Here is a 25,452-nt window from a genome sequence, read left to right on the forward strand (position 1 = left end):
AATTAAAGGGGAAAAAAAAAAAAAAAAAAAAAAAAACTAAAAACTGAAAACAAGTGAAAGATTATAAACATTCCAGTGCTTGGTCAGCAAGAGTGGAATTGCGATGCTCAAGGCAAATTATTAATATATAAATAAAAGGAAAAATATAATGCATCCTTCTGACATTTACACATATCACGAAAGCATTCCTTTAAATTAACTGCACATCGGCCTAGCACAAAACCGATGCTGTTCCAGCTACAAAAAAGGTATAGAAAATTTTAATTATACATTTATTTTCCATACACATGCCCTATTTGTGACAAATTTAAAAAAATCAGAACTGTACAGGATAGCATACGTCAGCCATCACCTTGTGGATGGAATTATCAAAGCATCTTTGTTCTATTATACAGCAGGGAGACAGCACATAGGCCTAAAGAAGCAACTGTTTACAGTAATTTCACTTTGCTACCATCATTGGTACAGTTCATTCTTTTCCTCTATGATTTGATCTCACAATCTTTATAATACTGTGGAACATAAGACATGTCATACATCTTGAATAAAATGCAGTGTTGTATTTATTTAAACAACAAGATTGACAATAACAAAGAAATGTGCGATTAAAATCTATAGTGCCTGATTCCTTTAGCTTCCTTTATCACATTATGAATATGAGTGTAACCATTAAGTGCCTTGTGTTATTCAGTGGAAAAAGTAAATCATAGTATAAAATGTGCCATTTCACCACAGGGGAGAGTAGGATGGCACGTTTAACTATCCACCTCATTAGCAAGGTTGATGAGGGCACCCTTTCCTGAACTATAAGGCGAATGCCAATGTCTTCCACTAGCGGCAAAGCCACTAATGCCAATGTCTCAAGTGCTCAAAGATGATCATACACACTACAGAGTGTGCACTAAGAATGGTGTAAACTTTGGCTCTATGATTGGTGCAGCATCAGTTTGTCTGTAACTTGGCAACTTAAGCAAGCTTGGATGGAGTTCAGCTTAAAATAAACTGAATCATTGAAAGTCTGCAACACCTGAGCAGAGAGAAACAAAAGACAAAATACAATGGGAAAGAACACAGAAAGGGGAGGAAAAAAGGATATGGGAATGATCAGATGAATAATAAGGAATGGAAAGGTCAAAAGTGAAATGTAAGTTGAAGGAATGATGGAATATCACACACACACACAAACATGACAGTCAAAACAAACAGCACATAAGAACCATTTGATGATGCATTAACACCTGTTTTTTAAAAAAAAAAAAAAAAAAAAAAAAAAACCTTCAGTCTTCCATTAGACACAATGTCAGCATGATGAAATGAAAGACATCTCGATGATGAAAGTGCCATCCTGCATTCTACAAAGGTACGGAACCGAGTACATATAGCAGTTTGTTCTTAAACCCAGCCCGATGCGGCCGAGGCCACTCGCTCCTCAGGGCTGAGCAAGTCCTACAAAGGAGTTTATGAAAGAATGTAGCAACTAGTTTTTCTTCTTCACATTGTTGTTTGAGGGCAGTCTGTTTCGCTGAGTGGGCAGGAGCGCGCTCAGTGTCATTTTGTTCCGGGCAACCTCAAAAAGCTTGCAAAACACCTGAAAGAAGGAGCGTGCGTTAGTTAGGGGCACAGAGATGAAGGTGAATGGTAAAACAAGGCCAAGCGCAAGAGGCAAGCACTGCCAGCAGACATCTCACCTTTCTTGGAGTCCTCTGTTCAGCGGAGTGGAAAGAAAAGTGAAGAAATTAGCAGGAGGAAAGAAAAAAAGCGGTGCATGAAAGACCAGCAACAAAGCTTCCAAATCTCCATACCTAATCTCAGATAGGCAGGAAATACCTCTGCTATTCAAAGCTAGGTTTGTGTGGGTTTAATTTGATTTTATATTATAAAAAAAAAAAAAAAGGCCATTCTTTTCTGGATATTAAGAGACAAGGGGCAACTTTAGAATGCTTGTGCTGTATGAAGTTTATGAGACCCTGGCGGTAGAAATGGAGGAGACACAGAGCAAATTTTCATAAACACGTCCTCTCTGATCAGCTTTCCAAAGATCATAAAAAGAGGAGGAGATCTTAGTCTAAATCAGAACTCCCACATGCAGAGGCTTTATGAAGACATTAGAAAGAGAGGAAATATGAAGAGCATGGTGAGACAATCTAGAATATTACACTGCATTTATTTAAGAACAACTTGCTGATGCCGCCCCTGGGGTCACTGTAGTTCCCCTGTAGGCACACACCTCCCAGGTCACTGGGGTTCTGATAAGAAATGGCGGCCAAAGTGTTTAGTGTAGAATTCCTAAGTCAGTGCAACTTTAGTTTGGAATACATTTACCTTGAAATGATTATCGCACAAATATTATATTAAACAATGACTGTTCAAAGTCCCCAGTTCAAACTTAGCAAGGTTAGCTAAATATCCAGAGGGGAAATTTTAAACACAAGATAATGCTTGACGGCTTTTATTTAGCAGTAATAAAGCTTGCTAGACTCTTGGCCATTATGATTTATTCACAGTACTAACTATTTTTATAACTTTCAATAATTGCTCAATTTTTTTTCCTTTTTCTGACAGAAAACAGCTTTATAGCAGACAATAAATGAGTCACGCTTGTCAGTACAGTTGTGTTGAAATATCTGATATAAAACCTATTGGGAAAACTATTATATTTACAACATTATATTTTTACAAAAAAAATAAAAACATTTCAGTTTTGCAAAAATGGGTTCCCTTAAGAGAACCTCAGAAAGCTGGACTGTGCACACCAGTGATCATCAACAAGAGACAGACTGTGGAATGATGTTTCCTTCGAGTGTGAATGCAGGATTAGATTTCAGGGCCAGAAGAAGACAAAGGAGAGCAGAATAACACAGAAAGAGAAGATAAACTGAAACAGAGAGAATTTGCAGGTTGAGAATAACCCACCTGCTCCCAGAGGGTTTCTGCCACCTGGTCGATGACGCTGCCAACCTCACGGAACTCCCCTGAGTATTTGACATACGCCCAGGTGCACAGAGACACCAGAGCCACGCCCATGATCAGATTACACAGCGTTGCCACAGAGTTTACGCCCACAAAGCCCGTCACTAGCGATACCACGTACATGGCAAACATGAGGGCAAAGAGTGTGGCCGGTGTGCGCGCTGCATAGAAAATGTTCTTTCCGTCATTGTGCTTGACGAAGTTGGCATAAGCCTCGTCCAGCTCGGCCTCCAGCTGCTCCTGGTAGCGGCGACAGAACTCCTCGCCTCCCATCTTCTTGATGGTGCAGAACTGCCGTATGGAGCTCTGCTTCAGCTCCTCGTGGCTGCGCTCCAAATCAGCTGGGGCGATGTAGGGCTTGTCTCCTCCACACACCTGCAGCACACAGCAGGTCAAAACAGTCAAGCTGAGCAATTCACATGATGGGAGTGTGGAGATCAAAATACATAAAACATTACAGTTCCATAGTGTTATATACGGCATTTGGAGAAATGAATAAAGGCATTATTAACCAAACACTAACATGGGAGATCTGTGCTATATATAGTGCAATGCTATCGAGGTACTGAAAGCACTTTCAAACAGTTAACAATCCAGATCCGATCCAGATAATCAAAATACTACTACTACTACTAGTTGTCGAACACTGCCCCTACCGATCACAAATCAGCGCTCCTGTGTTTTCTTATCATCATACCAGAAGAGTGCTAGGACGTGACAGCAACATGCTATTGCTGGGATTTTAAAACACCTGTGCACTTTGGTCCAGATTCAATTCACGATATTTTCAATTTGATTCACTAATATTTCTTCTGATCAGTTGGTGTGAGATGATACACTAAAGCCACAATACAAGACATATCCAGATACAGGCTTCACATGACGATATTGACACAAAAAAAAAAATTACACTTTAATACATTTATTTTATAATGACAACACAATCAAACCACTATAGTATCAATACACTATTGTAAAAAATGTAGCTGAGGATTTATAAGGTGTAATTTTCCCCTGTTATTAACATGTTATTTTAATCTTCTTCAGAGTCATAAATCTATTTCATGGCACAGTTATAAGATGGAAAGACTGACAATAGATTGTACCTTAAATGATTAAAATAAATTTCCAACTGCTGTCTGACATCCACCTTAAATGCAAGTGTGTCACACTTAGCAATTTAATTACACAGATGAGAAAAACAATTGGGATTTTATGTACATTTCCTGATCTCACCTAAATGAACTACATGCTCTGTATGCTACTACATCTGGAGCTACCACCAGTGTGTAAGAAGAGCTCCTAATGAATGTTAAACGGAAATATCATGATATACCTCAGAGAAGCAAAATTCATCCTGAAAGTATTTTGTACTGAGATATTCGAGACACCAAAATTCTCCCTCACATGCACTGATCAGCAGTTCATTTACCTGTTCCATGCTCTTGATGTAAGTGTCCTTTGCTCCTGCAACTGCTGCAAGGTTGTTAGCTTCAGCTGTTGCCTAAACAAGACAAATATCTCGTACATTTAAGTCACATTCCCCAAAAAAAAAAAAACCTCCTCATTCATGATTATATTAACATAAGTCACAGATCAGACGGCTGGTCTGCTGTGCTGTAATGAACCCTACCTGTAACATGGACTTTGGGTGTGGTAGCTCTTCCCCTTGATATATTTTCATGTAAGCCTGGAGCCAGAGAACAGAGTTAGGACACACAGAGCCAACTCTGATTTATTAAAGTGGGGGAAAAAAAAAAAAAAGCTTACTTTGAAATACTGTACAAGATCTCTACATGTCACTTTGGAACCACTGATTTCTTTCTCCACCAAGTTCTCTGGGGCCAAAAGCAGTGGGATGAGACTCACTAGCTCCTTTTTAAAGTCAGGATCAATGTCTGTGTGTAGGCAGATGGAGGAGGAGGACAAAAATTTGCAAACTTAATTTCATCCTAAAAGTGCATTTATCACAACAAACAAGCTCAAGTAGTGCATGCTCTTAATACTACAGCAGCTATAGGGATTTCACTTAGAAATACAAGAGGAAAAAATAAAATGTAACAACTGTGGAAAATGTCAGATTCTTTATTTTCAACAGGCACTACCACTATCCAGCCTCTAGAGGGCGGATGACTCCTACCTCTCAATCTGCCATCAAAATGGGGGCTTGTGGCCACTTTGAGGCCAGGGTGAGGAAGTAGGAAGCAGTTGATGTTAGAGAAACAGGAGTGGATGTGCTTCCGGACATTCTGAAGTTCCTCATGTTGGTTCTGCTTCACCTAAAAGCACATTAAAGAAAATACATCAGTCCAGGGCAACTTTGCCATTATGCATATTCATTAATATACACTAGGAAAGGTAGAAAATTCTGTTACAAACAAAAATCTGATCATTTGCATTAGTGTTTGACTGAGAAATGTTTATATTGAACTAATTATTCTGTTCAAGATTCAAAAGCTACATATGCCAAGCTACATATGACACCTCTGATAGCACAAATCTACATTAATCTCTGACAATGATCACCCAGAAATAAGAACCACAATCAAATTAAAAGACATTAAAAGTGAAACTTAAAACCAACTCTCACAGTACACATGCAAAAACCATACATAGGGCAGCAGCTGGAGAAGATATTTTGGTCTGCTACCATATATTCCTTCTGTAAAGAACAGGGTGTCCTCTCTCTCCAAAGCTTATGCTTCTAAGATTACAAACACCAGTTTCGAATGCTGTTTAATGTTTGTTAACGAGGAGGGCACAGAAGCTCCACTTACTTGCAGCCTTTTCTCTAGAAACGTGTTTCCTCCTTCCAGGCCATATGCATGTTCATATGGGTAACTCCAGTCTCTTATCAGAAACATTAGTGACTAAAATCCACAGAAATTGTTCATGTTAAGGAAAGCCCCATTATATTAAACAAAGTCAGGAAGTATTAAACAGTTCTGGGTAGACTTTGTGCATTACAACATACCTGGAATGGTTTTAGGTAAATTTCCTCCATAGCAAGTCTTCCATACTCTGTGAAAAGCTACAAGAGGGAAAACAATGATGGATCAATACACTTCTGTACCTCATCACCAACATCTAAGCAGCACACAAGACTTTTTCCATTTCTATATTGTTCTTTGGTCATATCCTTTAAAACATTAAAAGCAGGACTTACCTGCAGATGTTGAAGATCATCCTCTTGCACATTCTGAGATAAATTGTAAACCTATAGATGGAACCACAATAACAAAAACAAGCATTAAACAGGAAGAATTTAAGGTCTATTGTATTCTAACACAAATTATTTTAACGGTATTATAATACAACAAAACTGAAAGATGAATGCTTGTTAGACTGGATGCGACCATGTGGCATGACTGGCTGATTTTAAATGTAGGTACAAACAACTGATGTCATTAATGGAGAAAAGAAAATAATAATAACAAAAAAATGATGTAGTTTTACATTTGGATACTACTCAATGAAGAGAAAGTTTAAACAGTCATATTTATGTGTTAAAAAAGCAGGTTAAGCAAACAAGTATTTTAACACATACTTCACTGTACAATCAGTAAAAAAGGGCATACTATAGTCCAGAAAAGGACAGAATATTCTGTTCAGTTTAAAAGCAGATAAAAAAAAAGCAGACCTGAACAGAGCTGGTCATGGTGCTGAGGGCGAAGAGGGTGGCGCAGTCTTTGATGGTGGACTGGCTGTCGAAGGCTCCCTGCGTGTCTATGAGAAGCACAGCGACCTGCAGAGACACACATGGCCATGACTGAGTAGGCATGAAAAGACTCCAGTATGCTGAAACCCGCTGACAACAGCCTGAAAACAAACATCCTACCAATAGCAGAAGTGTTTAATTCAATTCCAAACCCTAACCTACTTCTCACGGTTAAGCAGTACTTTTATACATGCACATTTTCATTTGTGTTACATGTTATACCAAACCCTAACACTTCTTTACTGTACAAAGCACTAGATAACTGAACTGCAAAATGGTACACCACACTCAAAATTAACAGAAAAAGTCACCATCTCTGTCTAGAACATTAAGCTTTTGAACCTGTTCTAAAATAAAGGGGTTAATCATAATCACTCAGTATGCAATGTTGCTGCTGCAATCTTATTGCCGTCTGCTTTGCCTAATACCAGTACAGTCAGTACAGAGGTCACAAGAATATTACTAGCATTAAAAGGTTACGCACAGACTGCAAATCATCACAAACTCTGTATTAGACATGACATAAGACTGTTCAGGGTCCATATTTCATCAGACCACAGAGTAGGAAATGGGTCATAACTGCTCATAAAGGATCAGTTTTGAATTTCAGATTTGTACATTTTCTGGCATTAGATCCTGCTTACGTAAGAAACGTGTACTTATAACACTCACTGCTGCAGCAACCATAGATCAACCTGCAAGACCAGCAAGTAATCAACCTGTAAGGCCCAAGTGTAGCGTGTGATAGATCACAATGATGGAGGCGTTAAATTTACTATAATCACCTGAAGTGTGTGGACAACTTTACAATCACACCCATATGTGCTTTCTGAAAATCACATTCCAGATTTAGTCCCCTTTTGCTGTTATTATAACCTCCACTCTTCTGGGAAGGCTTTCCACAAGATTTTGAAGCATGACTATGGGAATTTCTGCTCATTCAGTCACAAGAACATTAGTGAGATCAGACACTGATGCTGAGTGAGGAGAGCTGGTGTGCAGTCGGTGTGCCAGTTCATCCCAAAGGTGTTCAGTGGGGCTGAGGTCAGGGTTCTGTGCAGACCACTCAAGTTCTTTCACTCCAAACTTGGTAAACCATGTCTTCATGGAGCTCACTTTTTGCGCAGCGGCACTGTCATGCTGGAACAGGTTTGGGCCTCTTAGTTCCAGTGAAGAGAAATCGTAAGGTTACCTAGAATGTCTCTTATGCTGTAATTATGTGCTTCAAATACTGTGTCAAGAGTTTATGAAAGGCCCACATATGGGTCTGATGGTTAGGTGTCCACATACTTATGGCCATATAGCATATCTCCAAGATTGACAGTGCAATGTGTCAATCCTGTCAATGTGAGAGAGGATGGCGAGGGAAAAAAAAAAAGATCTTAGAAAATATCACCACAGTAAAGCAGTGTCTTATTCAAGCTACACTGGCAGTCTATTACGTTCCACATTGATTACAAAGTCTTGCTCATGACCTTTAAAGCCGTGAATGGTTTACATCTAGCAGATCTTGCTGTTCCAGACTACATTAACACAATAACCTCTTTTAAATCCACACTAAAAACATACTTGTTTAAGTATACTTTTTATAATTTTCATTTGCAAGCTATCAGTATTCCTAAAAATGTGAGCACAAACATGCCACACCATAAACAGTAGCAACACCATAAAAAAAAGAGAAAGAAGGGGGGGGGGGGGAAAAATAAAATAAAAAAAAATAATAAAGTGTTGTTTATGTAAATCATGGTTCTGTTAAAGTGAGAAAACCAAAGTTATAGCTCCTGAACAAATCAAAGCCAAACAGTTGTAACCAGAGAGCCCTAATATTTAGAAAACCCAACTGTAAGCCAACAGTGCTAAGCATTGCCACAGAAAAGCATTTAGCTTCAGCTATCAGCAGGACTGCGATCAAGCGAAACCATATTAATACTATTATCATGAAGGCCACTGTTAGGCTCAACAATAGAAGAGGAGCTACTGAAATTTCAAACCTGTCTCCGTCACATTTAGCAAGAAACAATTTTCCATTCATGTACCTAGTTGCATGTGCGCTTCTGGTTTGCCAACTTCTATTCTGAGAGACGTGATGAATACAGGTGCAAGTTTAGCTCATGAGTGCTTTGTTTGGGATGTACAGGGTTTGGAGTAATGTGTCAAGTGCTACCTTGGTCCCATCCGGTTTCTCAACCACAAACACTTCGCTCCAGGCCAGGATTCCTGTGGTCTCCCTCTCACAGCCCCCCCGCCAGGTGAAGCCTGTCAATGGTTCATCATTTCCCCCAAGCCATGTGGCTGATTTCTGCAACAGAATGACACAGGGATTAGAGCAAAAGTGCAGTAACTGAAAAGGAATGCTTCCCCCATATTTAATAAGCTCACACATAGTACCCACAGACAATTTTTATATATATAACTACAGGTTTGCATCAGGTATGGGATTCCGAGGGACCCCAAAAACTTGGGTGGGGTAGGAGAAGGCAGTCATATATGAAGCTCATGTGACAAAAGAAATGAAATTACCTGGGAGTGTAAAGGGTTCTGCATGATGCATTTGCTGCATTCATTCATCTTCCATAACTGTTTTTATCTTGGTCAGGGTCACAGTGGTTCAAATTAATAATTTGTTTATATTTTGAGAAATAGATTGGGTGGGTAGGTGCAATCAAATTCAATAACTGCACAGTAGATAGGCAAGTAAGTCTCCAACTGTCAGAGCAGGAAATCTTATAATCATATAAGATTTAGGGTGCCAATAATTCTGAAGTTAACAGCTTAAACCTGCTTTTCTGTTGCAAAGAAAAATAAAAAGTATTACAGGAAAAGCAGGTCAGAGGCCAGGCATTGCAAAGGTAAAAATCAGCTAAAAGGATTAAAAGTCAATCCAGAGTTACTTGTAGATGCTTGTAATGGTTTAATAGTCTGGCCTTTTGTTGAAGTTCTCTATTGTTTTGTGTCTTTCATCAGGTTACAAGACAATCAGTCCAGATCAAATATTAATATTTAAAAAGATCACTTCCCTTTGACCCTTTTTCAGTAGACTAAGAAGCACCAGATAACTCACAGACTGTACATTCCTGGACATGCTTCAAATTAAAGCAGTATGATCAAAAAGGTAAACTGTCAGTCTATGAATCGCATCTACACAGCATTTCAGTAAAAGAAGGTTCAGAGCAGAGCCTGAACATGGAAACATGGTTCATTTCACACCAGCAACATGGATGCAGAAAACAGCCTCTCAGAAACACCCAACCTACAATTCAAGACGATGAGGTACATCATGCTAGTGGTAATCGGAAGCACAGAGGAACAAGGCAACACACAATTTACAGTCTCTGAATCTATGGCATATTGCCTAAATATTCGGTTTAAACAATTTAAACCAAACTCTTGCTTTAGTCTTTTTCACAAGGCCTGATCCAAATGTTTTAAATCTGGCAGAATATTCAGTTGTATCCTCTAGTAGTAAATGAAACATTTGCCGTCGTTTTCAAAATGCATGCCACTGTCAGCATGGCATAGCATAATTTTTTTTGCTCATACATAGTAAAGACTGCTGCTCCATTCCATTCAGTGGAATTCTGTGATTTGACCTCGTGCTATAACAAGATTATAGCCCCACACAGTAATCAGCCAAATTTGTTTGAAAAAAGGGGTTCTGAACAACAAGCTTGTCTCACCCACCAACCCAACAACTTCCTAAAGACTCTGAAAAGGACAAAGCCCTTACTGAAGATAACTGATTGAAGAATGGAAGTCAAATCTCAGAGCAGGTGTACTAATCTAGGTAACCCAGGGGTTTCCAAACTAGGCGTCATGACCCCACATGGGGTTGCCTGATTTACAAATGGGATCATGAGAGAAACTCAAGATCCTCCTTTGTTTTATTCATTTATTTTTTAAATTTAAGTTAGAAACATCACTATGAAACAACTATGAAAACTGATTTTATATTTTGAAATGTTTCTGGGAGTTGCTATTTTCGTCTCTTTTACCATCCTGCTACACGCAGCAGTAGCGTAGGAATTTAGAGATAAAATGGACAAATTTACCCACCCACTGACCTCCTCTAAACACACTAGTATTTTGTCTCAAATTGCATACACGTGTACTACGCTAGACCGTTGAGTACAAACACTAACCGGTTTTCCTATTACAGTTTATCATCAGTGTTTGATTTTTAAAAACCTCTAATTTAGCCTTCAAACCCAATGAAAGGTCTGTTTTGCGTACCAGCCTTCTGGATTTTCTAGATTAGTAAATACTTTTGAATTTAAGAGTCAGAGTCTTTGACTTGAAACGCAGCTCATGACACAGAGGAAAGCACAATAACGTTGACGGCAAAAAGTTTCAAAGCAAAATAGAAGTGTTTAACGTCGCTGTGCATGAAATGAAGTGAATAACGTTGTTCTCTTTGCCACTGCTTCTGCACACGCAAACAAAGTTATGCCTCAGGTATAAAGCACAAAAGCATTTCTCATATCACCATACCCAAAAAGTTTGGAAACCCCTGACCTAACCTATAAGCCCCTCTCTTGGGTAATGAACAGTTGTGGTTAAAGCATCTGCACCGTCTCTCACCTGGTGGTACATATATCGGAGCATGAAATCCAGCAGGAAGGACTTGCCCTTGCGGAAGGCTCCGGCGACTGACACCACCACCACGTTGAGATCACGGATGTGCTCCTGCAGCAGGATGCGCTCCAGCGCCTGCTCGTCCAGAGAAAACTGGTGCTCATCTTCATCTGCTACCACGATCTGAACAGGCCCGGCCACCTCCTCTTCCTCCAGCAGCTCCTCCGCCTCGTCTCCACTCATCTTACGACACACGTCTTCTTCCAAACCCACACCTAACCGCCATCACACACACACACACACACACACACACACACACACACACACACACACACACACACACACACAGTTAGAGAACAGCCCTGTGATAACTAGCACACACCATGGAGACACCTGCCAGTGCTAACACCAACATTTCACTTCCATTGGTAATTCAAATATTTTCCTGGCCTGTCTGCATGGAATACAAAACAAAGTTCACCAATTAGCTGAACTTTAATACATGCACCGTGTAACAAAAAGACTATCGCACTGCTTAGTCTATTGCCCCACACAATAATATACAGCAGAGCATAAAGCCCATAAATTCCCTGTTTAGAGTTATGTGTTTATGCATCAGGCATTTTCACTTATGGCAGGTAGAGAAAGGCTGAGTGGCAGCTATTGTATAGACAACATTTCAACTGCAAGTCTCAGCCTCAACCAAGGTTTCCACTGTGCTACAATTTATAGATTTCTGTTTGCTATGACAGGATAACAGGATCCTTTAAACAGAATAGGCTCTCTGATTGGAGGGAAATAACTGGAATTCTCACTCCAATCCAGCTGATGAAAGCTGTCTCTGCTGTCTCTTTTGCCCAAGAATGTCTATACAATTACAAATGTGTTAAAGATTAAGCCCAAGAAGTCATGAAAATGCATTTCAAAAGACCTGAGAAGAACAAATGCATTTAATGACAAAATTTTATATTCCAAGAAGGAAAAAATGACTTCTCCATATCATATCGCAGTGCCAGCCCTTCAACTCTCTCTCCAACAGCTTTACATTAATGTAACAGACGGGAAGCGCACACACACATGCACACACTTGTTGTTGGGTGTTGTCCAAGCAAGCATCTCACCACACAATGCACACTCATCCACCATCTCCCTCTCAGTGTTGATGTCTGCTGCTCTCATCTCCATCCCAAGGAAGGACACTGAGCCCACTAGGATAAATTGCTGCAAATTACATCTACTGACAGCGTGCACATCTACCATCAGCACACTTTGCCAAAAACAGTGCCACATGAAATAAATTCTTGGCTTAAACTGAAAGCGAACTTGCCATTTTCACGTAATCTCCTTATTTTCACAGTCATTATATAATTAGGACCGTACAATTAACCCTGAGTTAATTGTCATCTTGAGTTTAAGCTTCCTTAATTAAACAATCGACTAGAGAGCTTAACTATAATGATCTAATCATAAAACATCAGATACTGGTTTTTAAGTTTGCAGTTGGGGCTAATCATGCTCCTCACGCATGTGTTTTAATTAAGGAATAAAAACACACAGGAGAGTGCTGTTGCGGGAAAATTACCAATGACAGGGTGATGTGACTCCAAAGTTGATTATTTTCCTATAACAGCAGTTCCTGACATGTTTTATTCCTCTGATACCATAGAAATTGTCTAACTAGAATGATTCTGTTAATTTAAAAAAAAAAAATTAAAAAAAAGAAAAGACCTTAGTTTAAAGAAAAACAACAAAAAAAAAGTTTTACTTTCCCATGTTCAAATACTTAAACTTGGCAGCATTACCTCTTGATAAAGTACTGAAACTGGAGACTCCTTCCAAAAATGCTAAATAAACATCTCCCAGTATAAAACTTCAACATACCAATTTTTTTTTTTAAATTCATTCATGCGTCACATCTGCCATACAAGTCTACAAGTCAGACTAAGTTGTAGAAGTTGTTCATAAAGAAACGATAAAGTATTAGAACAAGTAGGTTAAAATAATCCTTGTCTGAGTCATGCTGTTATAGAAAACTAATCAACACCTTCTGACCAAACAGTATTGAACATTTAATATCAATCTAGTACAAGTGCGTAGTCGCATATCAAAACGGCATATTTACCAAAAGTCCAATAGTGTTGGACTTAGGAGCAGTCTTACTCTACATATTATATTAAAAAAAAAAAAAAAAAAAAAAAAAAAAAAAGGGAGGGGGAGGTTATTCATGTGAAGGAATACAAGTGCGATAAAACTATTTTGCTCCTAGATGTCTAGATAACTGTGACGACCGTGGTTTGTAATACTGAGCAAAATCATCATAATCATTTTAGACAATACGACACTGACCTAAATACATCATGATAATACCCGCTGCAACACCGTCACCCCTCCCTGTAATGCTGCTTTCAATTAAAAACAAATTAATTTTATTTTTATTTTTGCTCGTCATCACTGTTGCATTTCAGCATGTTTGTGTTTATGTATAGAAAGGAAAGCCTGGTGAAAAGTTGCTCCTAACTTGCTGGATAATCTTCTTGATTATCTTTGCTATTATGATTAACAGAGAAAAAAAATCATCATAATAATAATTTTAGCTATCATCACATCACCCTACAGTACAAAATGATAAAGCAATTATGAGATGAAAATCTAATTTCACATGTTTTCTTATTATGCAATATAATTACAGCTAAAATAATCAGAGTTGGTATTAAGTAATAAATAAGACTAGAGGATAAGCTGCTGTAGTGCCTGTGATGTGAAGCCTCTTGTATTATTTAGACTGTTTGCTGACATAACCGAGTAGAACCAAACAGCGAGGGAGTGGAAAAAAGGAAAAGATGGGCCAAGCAGTGCGACAGTCTAAGAGATTGAGCAGCTGCATGTGAGATGAGTCAGCGTTGCTAATTTGGCAAATATGGCTCCAAATTTAGTGACTTTTGAAAATGTTTTGCAACAAAGAGCTATTTTAGGTTTTGTAAAATGTATTTGGTGTTTTCAAAAACGCCCACATTTTTTTTCGATGGGTCAAACATTCATGCTCATCCAGACATGTATTTGTTGATTCCCTACATAATCAATGTAAATGTGCGTTCCACTGATCGCTGAGTGTTGAGTTTGTGCTCTCAGGGCATGCTCTGTGTAGGCTATAGGCTGCATGCTGAAAAAATGTGCAGAGACAAAAATATGAGTAATATTTTAGAGATTGCTGGATGAGCTCAAGACTATTTCTATATTGATGAGGAACAGCATTGCATCATACACGACTACACAAATTATGAGACATTAGACTGGCTGTAGCAGTTATTTAAATATCCATTTTAATTTTCCTGCAAGCACTCCCCTTTGATTTACTTTTTTTTTTTTTCCCCCCTTCCCCTTTCTAATGACTTCCCAGTGCAACACGCTGTAGGAGATGTAAACCAACTCCATTTTAAAGAGCCTTTAAAACATCCATCATTCCATTATCACTGCAGTTTTAAAAAGCTGCTGATCAAATGGCATTTTTTTTCCCCTTGGAGTGCTTTTGTGGAAGCCTTTCTCTTTCAACTGGTTGAATAAGTTCAGTCTTTGGTCAGAAATCTGCTTGTAAAGTCTAGACTGAGCTTCACCCTTTAAGCCGGTAAAAAACTCTCTGTATTGAGGTGGTCAGAGAGAAACTCTGCTGATCTGGAAGTAAAAATAACACTATCATCGACTGATGCTGTGTGAACAGGACTGTTGTCATCTCCAGTTAAATGCATAAAAATAATAACAGTGAACTCCAGCCTAAGGTTTTTATGTACCAGCAGAAGTGTTCTGGCTTGTTTTCTTTTGAGAGACCCACTCTGTAACCTTACTCTGTATTCGCTCCAGCAGCAGTGCGGCCGTTTATGCCTGTTAAGTAGACAGCCGAACTCATGCAGAGGAAAACCAGAACAGTGATGCACTGCACACATACATTTTATAGACTTTATTTTTAGTGGAAAGACATCAGATTTCTGGTCAAATTGGTAGTTTTGCACCAACAGTGTAACCATGGCAGTTTGCAGTAAAGTAAAAATAAGAATGTCCACTAGTGAACAGTATAGAGTGATGAGAGTGATGAGAGGTGAAAAATCATTGCAGATGTCAATGTAGGGTTAATGCTCAAACACAGGTGTTAGTCATGAGAGCAGCTAAAGGCATCCACTCTTGCTCACTCTCTCGCATCTTACGTCTTCCCGACTCGCTGAAGATCTCCAAAACCACCCACTAATGTCTCATACTTTGTATAGTCGTTTATGACGCATGAATATAGTGAATGAATGAATGAAACAAGAATGTAGTTTAATGTAAATAAATTCATGATACAACATGATCATATCTCTCTACTGCAAACATTAGAAGAGGGAAAAGAACTTGTTCTCTAAATCTGTAGTCGTCTAAAGACGAGAGTTTTATTACAGTGGATCAGTTTCTACCTCTAAGCATTATATTAAAAATTTAAACAGACAACTTTTAGGGCAGAAAGTGGTCGAGACATGACCCCAGAGTTAAAGCTGACAGCTATAGGTACTGGACCTCACTTCATTTTAACACAGGATACAATATTATGCAACATGCAGCGTTTGATAAACTCATGACCGGATAATCTTGTGATCAAGCGAGAGACTCATAAGAACTGAAATTTATTGGAAAACTCACTGCCATCCATCTGGAACTGAGAGTAGTCACAGAGGAAACAGGCAAATACTTTATTAAAGATGTCATCCCAAAAACATCATGCTGACCATATAGGGATACACTGTATAGACCATAATAGTGCCTTAAACCGGTCCAGCAGATTCAATGTGAAAACAAATGCAATATCAACAGCTGCTAACAGTAAAAAGCCATTCTCGATAGCCACAAGTGAGCAAACGTTATTAGAAACTCTACAGGCTAATGCACTTAGCTAGAATTCTAGAGAGATGTTCATTCTGATGATGACGGCTCCTTTTTTTGAGTGAGAGAGAAAGTGAGAGATTATTTCTCAAGGACACACACACCGTGAACTATATGGCCTGACTGTTTACAGTAAAGTGTGAGCATTAGATCATTTAGCATACCCAAAAATAGTAAATATTGATGTGTCCTGAATTTTGCTGTTAATGCTGCACTTTGTTTTTGGGGTGCATGGTGCTAACTGCCTCCATGTCATGTCCTTTAGGCTCAACAAGCTAGCTAAATTGTGTGACGCATACACGCATTGACAAAGAAACACGGCAGGATTTGTCCGTTTTTAAAAAAAAAAAAAAAAAAAAAAAAAAAAAAAAAAAAAAAAACCCACAAGGACTTTGTAAGGACTTTTTATAATTATGATGTCTATTTGATCCTCTTCTTGCTCCTGCAGTTATGGGCTTATTGTACTGAGCTGCACTTTTCATTTTCACTGAAACTGTAGTGTTTTCAGTGATCTTTATTCATTATTTTCACTTAGTGCAGTCCTGTGTACATTAGCCCTGTATTATCTTGTAGAATGCACTGCAGTGGTGGAAATCCCACTGTACCTCATGCTCCATTCCCACTGTAGACCACACTCACATCAGTCAGTAGCTGAAGCAACACTTGAGTCCTGCTTGCTGTGCAAAGTCCAGGTTACAGCTCAACAAATCTGATCCAAGTAGGTCACATATTAGCATGTCTAAAGGCCACGGCAATCTGACAGAAGGACTGATTTGAAGAATGCAGGCTCAGATCTGAGGAAGTAAGCAGGTCTCTTAAAAAGCCAAAAGTCTGGTTCCAGTTCTCAGTTACTGAAAGGAAAGAAAACTGTGGTCTGAGCAGGGTTTTTTTTTTTCCCCAGCCTTCTGCTCAGCTATAATCTGCAACTTTTTCCAGTCTGCACAAGATCCAGCTCTACTGGGTTAATTTTAACCATGAGTATATATAAACTAAAAAAAGCTGTGTTCAGTTATTAGTTGTAATCCTTCTTGGATTACCCGATCAGTACACCCTGTTTACACTAAAGGCCAATGACCAAACTCCCATAAACGCTTGTTCTGCGCAGTGCCTGGCTGACATTTCATGATACTTACTACAAAACTAAGAAACATATCAGTGATGCATTTTCCATCACTTTGAGTATTCCAATGAACTCACACTCAAAAAGCATCAATACAAATTAATTATAAGAATAAGAAAAGTTCACTTTGTTTGCAGGTTTTATTTGTTCATTCACTGATCTTCAGTAACCGCCTTATCTTGGTCAGGGTCAATTCGGAGTCTATCCTGGGAACACTGGGCATGAGGCGGGAATACAGGTGGCTAAAATGCCCACACATTCACACACACCCAGGGGCAATTTAGTGAAACCAATCCACCTACTGACATGTTTTTCCAAAAATGGAGTCCAAGTGAGAATTTTCATTTAAAGCGTCATCAATACACGTCCTTACTGTGGAAACAATAATGCACTAGAATGAGAACATTAATATAAACCTGAATTACAGCCGGAACTACTCAGAGAAAACTAATCAACACCTTCTGACCAATCAGAATCGAGAACTTCAACAAGCCCAAGCTAACAATCATCTACTCACACAAACCACCTTTTTCCACTCAAAAATAAAAAATTTAAAGCCTGTTGTGTGCGTTCCTGCGTGGCAAACTGCATGTGCTTTCCTTTCAGATCCTCCACAATGACATTTCCGTCCAAAGACCACAGCACAGACAGGACACACACCTCAAACAGGTGACAAGAAACAAATTAATGTTTTTATTCTTGAGTTATTACGTATAAAATGTGATAAAGAGCGCATTAACACAGCGTTATTGTCAGGCAGGCTGAGTGCGGCATGTGGGTTTGAGCTGTCAGGATTAACACATTAAAACTCGACGTGTTAAAATGAGAGAAAAAAAAAAAGAAAAAACTGCATTAACCATTAACTGCTAGAAATCAGCCACAGGAAGTGCACACAAACACACCCTCATGTGCTTGTGAAAACAACAAAAATACAACATAAGGCTCAAAAAAAAAAAAAAACAACCATATAATCCGCTAAATAACCTGGCAGCTAAGCACAATGAGCAGCAGGGTTAGCTTCATTACAAAACTGTGGTTTATTACAGATTATTAATGTAATGCTGAAAAAACAACAGAAATCACAGAAGCTCTAATGGTTTCCACTACAAATACCATTACAAACCATCAGCTTACCATTACAACTATTATCATTACCTTTATCTAGCCTTAATGGTATCTACTAGACATAACATGCCACCAAAAGAAGGCAACAAGTTACCAGTAGAGACCCACAGGGACCATTACAGTTTCCATTAAAACCAATACAATTCCCATTATAACCATTAAACCATTACAGCTGGTTATTAGTGGGAGTTAAACAGGCTGAGAGTTAGCTAGCTGGTTATTAACTGGGAGTTAAACAGGCTGAGAGTTAGCTAGCTGGTTATTAGTGGGAGTTAAACAGGCTGTGAGTTAGCTAGCTGGTTATTAGAGGGAGTTAAACAGGCTGTGAGTTAGCTAGCTGGTTATTAGTGGGAGTTAAACAGGCTGTGAGTTAGTTAGCTGGTTATTAGTGGGAGTTAAACAGGCTGTGAGTTAGCTAGCTGGTTATTAGTGGGAGTTAAACAGGCTGTGAGTTAGCTAGCTGGTTATTAGTGGGAGTTAAACAGGCTGTGAGTTAGCTAGCTGGGGAATGAGGCAGTGATATAAACGTGAGCTGCTCCCTGCAGTAAACTGGACGGCTGTGGGATCTCAGTGTAACTCACGCTGGTCCAGTATAAAGAAAAACAGTAAACTTTACATTGACATTACAGAGTAACGAGTTGAGCAAATCTCTATCACAGAGTGTCAGTTAAACCGGAATCCTGCCCGCTAACCGCTCAGCAAAACCCAGTGGCTATGATAAGCTACAGCAGCTCTCTCCGACTCCACCATATTCTCCATTACGCTAAAATGAGTGTTAGAGCAGTGTACTTTAGGGTTTAATGAAGCAGGACAGCTGAAACACTGGCCTAAACTAGTCCGGAACGCTAGCATGAGCTTGACGCTAGCTTTACCTTAGCATTAGCATTAGCATTAGCAGGTGTCATCAGCTAGTCAGTCTCCAGTGCAAAACGATGACGAACGAATTTTTCATGTTCGCCTACAAAAATTCACACCTGCTCGCTTTATATATAGAACAACTATTTATCTGTCCGCATTTTATCTTCGCTGCAAAAAGTTACCTTTACGATTTAGCCCGGAATGATTCTGAAGCTTCTCCGCCTCCGCCATCTTTAACCCCCCAGATCAAAATAATCGAACCCGTCTGACGTCAGCAGCTCCGACTCCCCGCGCGCCTCTTATCCGAGCGAAGTGCGGCTCGAGCTCGGGGACACGTGCTCGCCGAGCCAACGTGCAGCTTAACATGGGTTCGTCACTAACCATGACAACCGAATAAACATAGCAATATTGCTTCTAAATAACAACGTATAATAGCATATTCAATATTATTTTGAGTTAAAATGTTATGACCAACTGCGGATTATTATATATCGTCTTCGCGCTTTTAAATCTTTTAACGTTACAGGTTATCTCCCCCCTATTCCGGTGCGCAGTGGAATAATCCGTACCCATAGCAAGTGCCAATCAAAATGCGATGGCTATATGAACGTAATTCAAATTTGGCTGTCGAGTGTTAGCATGTAGCTAGCTAGACGACAGACATCTAGTTTTAGTCAAACGAATACATAAACACTGCCTCAGCTGTAGTTCCACAGTTTTCCTTCATTTTTTAATCTTATCTAACTATTGTATTATAGTTTTCACTCTGATATCACAGTTATTATATTTACACTGTTACCACAGCTGTGTGTGCTGGAAAGGCAAAACTCCATTAGTGACTAGTAGACATTACATTACACATATTCCTTAAGTAAATAAACATGATTTTTATAACTATGATGATGATAATAATACACCACCAACAAAGGGGTTTTAATACAGGCCAATGCTGGTGGTATGAGGAAGAAACCTTGAGAGGAACCAGACTCAAAATGGATCCCATCCTCTTCTTAGTGCCACTGAAAAGTGGGATAATTACAAATAATTACTCTTCTACTGTATATCATAATCAAACAGACATACAGTAAGTGTGTGGAAATAATGATTGTGAAGAGTCCTGGGATGAACAAGACATTCTTTATTATTATAGCAGCAGTTCTTAGGTACAAGTCTAGTGTATCCAGCTGAGATCATTCACTGAAGCAAGAAGGAGATTTGGGTATAACCTGTTTTTTTGGAAGTGCAAATCTTTAGGATGTCCCCTTCAGGATAAAAACAGGTATAGCTAAGGTGTGTACTGCCGTGTGTAATAATGTTTCTGCCTGTGACTCTGTAAATGTGCTGCCCCTACTAGCTCAGGCAGTTGATCTCAACGCAGTAATCACAGCTGTTGAATGTGATCACATGAAGAGTGCACAGGGTTGAACAGTCCAGCCTTCAGCAGTATTTAGCCGATAAAATCAAGATCAGGTCTGTTCAGCAGTCATCAGTTTGACTGTATGCAAAGTAGTGGCCTCATGGAAAGTTTATGTAAACCAGTTCTGAATATTTATAAAAGCTGGCTGGCATTCTTTAAAAAAAAAAAAAAAAAAAAAGGTTAATGATTTTAGGGCTGCTGAACCGTGCGACTTTGCCTGACTTGTGTACATTGGAGAAAAAAAAGGCTTGAAGTGCATTTTACTATATGCAACCAAAACACACACACACACACATACTGTAGAGGATATGAGAACATAATCATTCTACATGATTATCTCAGCTATCTCATCTTCATTAATTTTTTCAGGAGTCAATTATTTTCACACAGAAACCAAATCATTTCATTAAGAAACATTATGATTGTAAGCTACATGTCCACATCACTGCTACTCTGGGCTGGCTTCTTGGAGGCTAATGAAATTCAGTCTTGGACCAAACTATTGTCCTCACAGATTAACCTGAATATAAATTTAGCATGTCACATATCCTTTGTCTGTTTTTCTTTGTATTGGTTCCTTGGATTTATATCTAAGCTTATTCTTCGAATAAAGGTAAATGTAACCTGAATTAAGGGGCTGATTGTTTCATTTTTTTTCTCACTTTCTTTTGTCTTTCAGCATTTACTCTTGGCTTCATAGCATACAGACTCAAAAACACTATGTGACATGGTGCTGAGCTGGCTTCCCTGTTTTTCTCCATCTCATTGCTGATGTGTGTGTGTGTGTGTGTGTGTGTATGACAGGGGGCCTTGTGGCCTCATGGGTGAAGTAGAAGATTCAATCAAACAAGTGGCCTGAGGCATTTCTTTACACACACACACACACACACACACACACAGGTGTTTACTTAGAGGAACCCAATAAAGATTGAATTAATACTTACAAACACTCTAGTATGAGAGGTGAGGTTTCTTGATTTTGAGGAACACTGCTCATACCTGATTGACAGCTTCAACAAAATGATTGATCTATGCTACTACTGAATTCATTCAGGATTCATATGAAACAATGCTGAAAGATATAGAAAAATATAATATTACAGTGATTATATTTCTATGCAGTAATGTGTCACAGTTAAAGATTGACCTATATTAATTTAACTAAGATATATTTTTTTATTGTGCAAATTCCATGTTTGAGCTAAACATCAACAGAAAACTCATGTGGAAACTCATTTGAGAAATCAGAGTGATAATCTCTAATTGGGCTTTGTTAGAGGGCTCGTTGGTGTATTGCAGGTTTTTGTGATATCAGCACTGCAAAGACCAATACTGCGATAACAATTCATAAATGATATACAGCAGGGGCGGCTGGTATAAATGGGCTAATAGGGCTAAGCCCTTTTCAAAGATAAAAAGTCATTGATATAAGGTTTCATTTTTGGTAAGAAATGTTTTAAAGTGGATTAGTTTGGAATTTTGTGGACCCAAGCACAACAGCACCACCAGTGGTCATAAGAAAAATACACAAGAATGTTACAAAAAAGGGCTGATTTTTTTCTAGGCCAAACTGTAGCTTCATGTAACCTGTTAGTGACAGACATGTCAGATGATTACACAGAGTGAAACGCCCCCTAGATGCCATGTGCATAGTGGCTGATATATTAATGGCACATCCGTAACATATCATCAGCAGTGATTGAGCAGACGCATGTAAAATACAGTTTTCACTGTAATGATTGTGAACGAGGTGAATTATTTACTTTAGTACGAAGAGTACAAATTACACAGACAGTGTAATTACAAAGACAGATGAAAGAACCAAAGGTTTAACAAAAGGTTTAGTTTGAATGAAAGGGTTACAAATTTTGTTTGCCATGTTTGATATTTGGAGGAAACGCTTATGCACTTAACCTGAAAGCTTTAAACAGGACTTTAGTTCTACAATTTAGCTGCAGCTTGCGCTGATAATTCATTAGCAGTGAAACATGTTGGAGATGTTGGCTGAAGCAATGGGGATCAGCAGGAGCTGCACTGGAGCAACAAATGCCACCCTGTTATATGACTTATGTAGTGCACTGACTAACAAACCTAAGCTGATCAGAGATACACTCTGGGCCAGCCCATTTTCTGGTACTTTTACAAGTACGTATATTGAGGAGACCTCCAGATCCAGGCTTTGGGGGTTTATGCTGTACTTTAAGATGTAAGTAACATACAGTGAAGAAAAATAGAAACTTTGTGAGGTTTTTGTGGAGAAAAATTGATTTCAAAACTATGATAAATATGCAGCCTTTGAAACTGGTATTTCTACCACTGGGTAAACTGTACTCAGTCTGTTAGCATATTTGATCTCAAGGACAGAGACCTCCAGAGGGCACATGAGCTCTGGGAAAGACACCAGCAGGACTGCAGACATAGCGCCGAGAACCAGCCCCGGTATACTGTAGCTTCCATCCACAATCCCCATGACATGTGGCCTATTTAGGCAAAAATCAGGGGACTAGTTTGGAAAGTCACAAGCAGGGGATAAGTAAATGGGTCAGATAGGAGTGTTTGTGCAACCTTCTACTACAAGGTTAAATGATAAAATGTCGAACATCCTGCAGTGTATTAGAGTAATGTCAGACTAAATCTCTCACGTGCAGCTCTCCAATATGCTTACTGGGCACAGATAAGAATTTGGCATTATTTTTAGAATTTGTTTTGATTTAATTTAATTTGAATGTATTTATTTTTGTAAAGCTGCTTTGTGACACTGTCCATTGTTAAAAGCGCTGTACAAATAAAATTGAATTCAATAAGGGAAAAAGAAAGTACATAGAAGTAATATAGAAGTAAAATTCAGAGGAGTGCAAATAACAGATACTGAGTGAAGGAAAGATTATTAAAATATTTTACCCTATATTCTAAAATGTAAGAGATTATATAGCATTTTAATAGACTAGTTAGAAGACAAGCTGACTAGTTTGTGTAGCACTATTAACTGAGTACCAATACTTTGTCCAAGACAGTTAGTTTTGATCATTTAGTCATGGCTGTCTGTTCCTCCTATAACCTGTCTCTGTTTCTGGTCAGTTGGTGGAAACTCAATCTGGCAGCACATGTATCATGTCGATCAGCAGAGATGTGTTTGGAGTACTACATTTGCTCCTATAGTTTTATGCCTCAAGTCTACCACATAAAATCTTCTCTGTAAGAATCTGCCTCAAACCACATTCGGTTCTATGTAAAAAAAAAAAAAAAAACTGGATAATGTTGTCACTTAATTAAATGACAGCATTAATCTATGTATTAAACTAATTAACCACAAAGACAATGTAAAAGTGTTAATACAGATTACACCTGTTACTTTACAATATAATTTCAACATGTGTGTTAATTACACTGATTAAAGCAAGTATGCAAACATTTTAGAAGAAATAGACTTCCATTACCAAGAACTAAATGTATTTATTTTTATTTATTCCTTTATTTATTTAGTTAGTTAGTTAGTTAGTTAGTTAGTTATCTATTTATTTTTAATGTGAAATTCAGAGATGAGAGGGCTAAAATCTAATCTATCTATAGGTTGACAAAGGAAAATAAATGACTAAATTTGTCTTCGATAAAGTTTTGGTACACAGTATGTAGTGCTACACAAACTAGCCAGCTAAGTGCAGCTAAGTGCTAAGATACTAGATATGGTAGTGAAGGATTTTAAGAAATAAAAATGTCTGTAGGGAAAACCAAACATTCAGTGCTGCTCATTGCCACTCAGTAAAAAGCTGTAAACCATATTATAATATTAAAAATATTAAATAATCTCTTACCTTCAAGAATATAGGGTAAAAATAATTTAATACTCTCCCTCTCAGTTAGTCTCTGATATCTGCAATTCTCTACATTTCACTTCTTTATTACTTTTATGCATTTTGTGGAATCAAGAGCCATTGCACTGGATTTTGCTAAAATCCAAAATAATACACTTTAAAACATTTGTTAACAGTGAATAATCTGATATGGATGCCAAAAATGAAACCTGATGTCTTTTTATCTTTGAAAGCCAGAGTGCTTTAGCCCTGCTTTTATACCAGCCACTCCCAGCTAAATTATTCCTTTACCAGTGAAATGCTTGGAGTGGATTATGCCTCATTTGTAAGTCACTTTTGCGTCTGTCAGAGCCTGTGCTACTCCAAGTGGAACTACAGCCTTGGTGTGAAATCCTAAGAGGTGCAATCAGTCATGACAAAACTAGGCCACGCTGTTCCCACATGCACGCAAGCAGAGTGGGCAACAAGGCCAACAACACATATCAGCATCCATCTGCCTGCAATTCTCGCACGAGGAATTCTTCAGGAATCTGCAGCACCTAAAGGACTTAATCTTGCTAAGCCTTAGAACATTACTTAAATTCTTGCAGTGCTAAGTATGCGCAAGATTAACTCCCGACTGGCAGAGTTTGGCCTTTCCTTGTGAGGAAAGCAAGGAATGGCTTATAATAACAGAGGAAGTGCCAACATATTGCTGAGGGTCTCCCCTACAGCAATCAGCACCAGCACCAATGTCAACTAACAAGGACAAAAATAGCTGTTGGAGCAACAATGTTGGAATAAAACTTCTATTAAAGCAGTAGTTTGGTGAAAAATCTAATTTACACAGATTACCTTTCCACTTAGCTGTAATGTAGCTGATGAGCCAAGACATATTGGTGTCCACTGTTTGCTGCTTTAATTTTGTACTGGAGCTATGAGGCTAATGTAGTTTATCTCACCCCAAATCACTCAC

At 38.6% G+C, this 25,452-nt stretch overlaps 1 protein-coding gene across 2 annotated transcripts; it reads right to left on the reverse strand.

Annotated features, from left to right (window-relative positions):
* Nucleotides 1–545: 545 nt before the first annotated feature.
* On the reverse strand, nucleotides 546–19,591 carry LOC113546730 (atlastin-2). 2 transcript variants are annotated; one of them, XM_034299611.2, is made up of 14 exons: nucleotides 19,451–19,591; nucleotides 11,267–11,535; nucleotides 8,853–8,987; nucleotides 6,611–6,715; nucleotides 6,137–6,187; nucleotides 5,945–6,001; nucleotides 5,748–5,840; nucleotides 5,111–5,249; nucleotides 4,741–4,868; nucleotides 4,604–4,660; nucleotides 4,403–4,474; nucleotides 2,914–3,345; nucleotides 1,689–1,703; nucleotides 546–1,588 (listed from the first exon to the last, which is right to left on the reverse strand). In XM_034299611.2, the coding sequence occupies exons 1-14, from the start codon at nucleotides 19,497–19,499 to the stop codon at nucleotides 1,478–1,480; spliced, it is 1,713 nt and encodes a 570-aa protein (XP_034155502.2). In that variant the 5' UTR covers nucleotides 19,500–19,591; the 3' UTR covers nucleotides 546–1,477. The 2 variants fall into 2 exon arrangements, with proteins under 2 accessions (XP_034155502.2, XP_034155503.2); XM_034299612.2 differs by lacking the exon at nucleotides 1,689–1,703.
* Between the last annotated feature and the right edge of the window lie 5,861 nt (nucleotides 19,592–25,452).

This window comes from Pangasianodon hypophthalmus, chromosome 25, assembly GCF_027358585.1.
Source record: "Pangasianodon hypophthalmus isolate fPanHyp1 chromosome 25, fPanHyp1.pri, whole genome shotgun sequence".
NCBI classification, from domain to species: domain Eukaryota; kingdom Metazoa; phylum Chordata; class Actinopteri; order Siluriformes; family Pangasiidae; genus Pangasianodon; species Pangasianodon hypophthalmus.

Bases quoted from the DNA above. Each gene is read 5' to 3' on its own strand.
- LOC113546730 (XM_034299611.2), bottom strand. From the start codon at position 19,499: ATGGCGGAGGCGGAGAAGCTTCAGAATCATTCCGGGCTAAATCGTAAA. The intron at 6,002-6,136 runs GTAAGTCCTGCT...TCCCTCTTGTAG, and splicing joins ATGATCTTCAACATCTGCAG to CTTTTCACAGAGTATGGAAG. The intron at 3,346-4,402 runs GTAAATGAACTG...TGTGTGCTGCAG, and splicing joins ACATCAAGAGCATGGAACAG to GTGTGTGGAGGAGACAAGCC.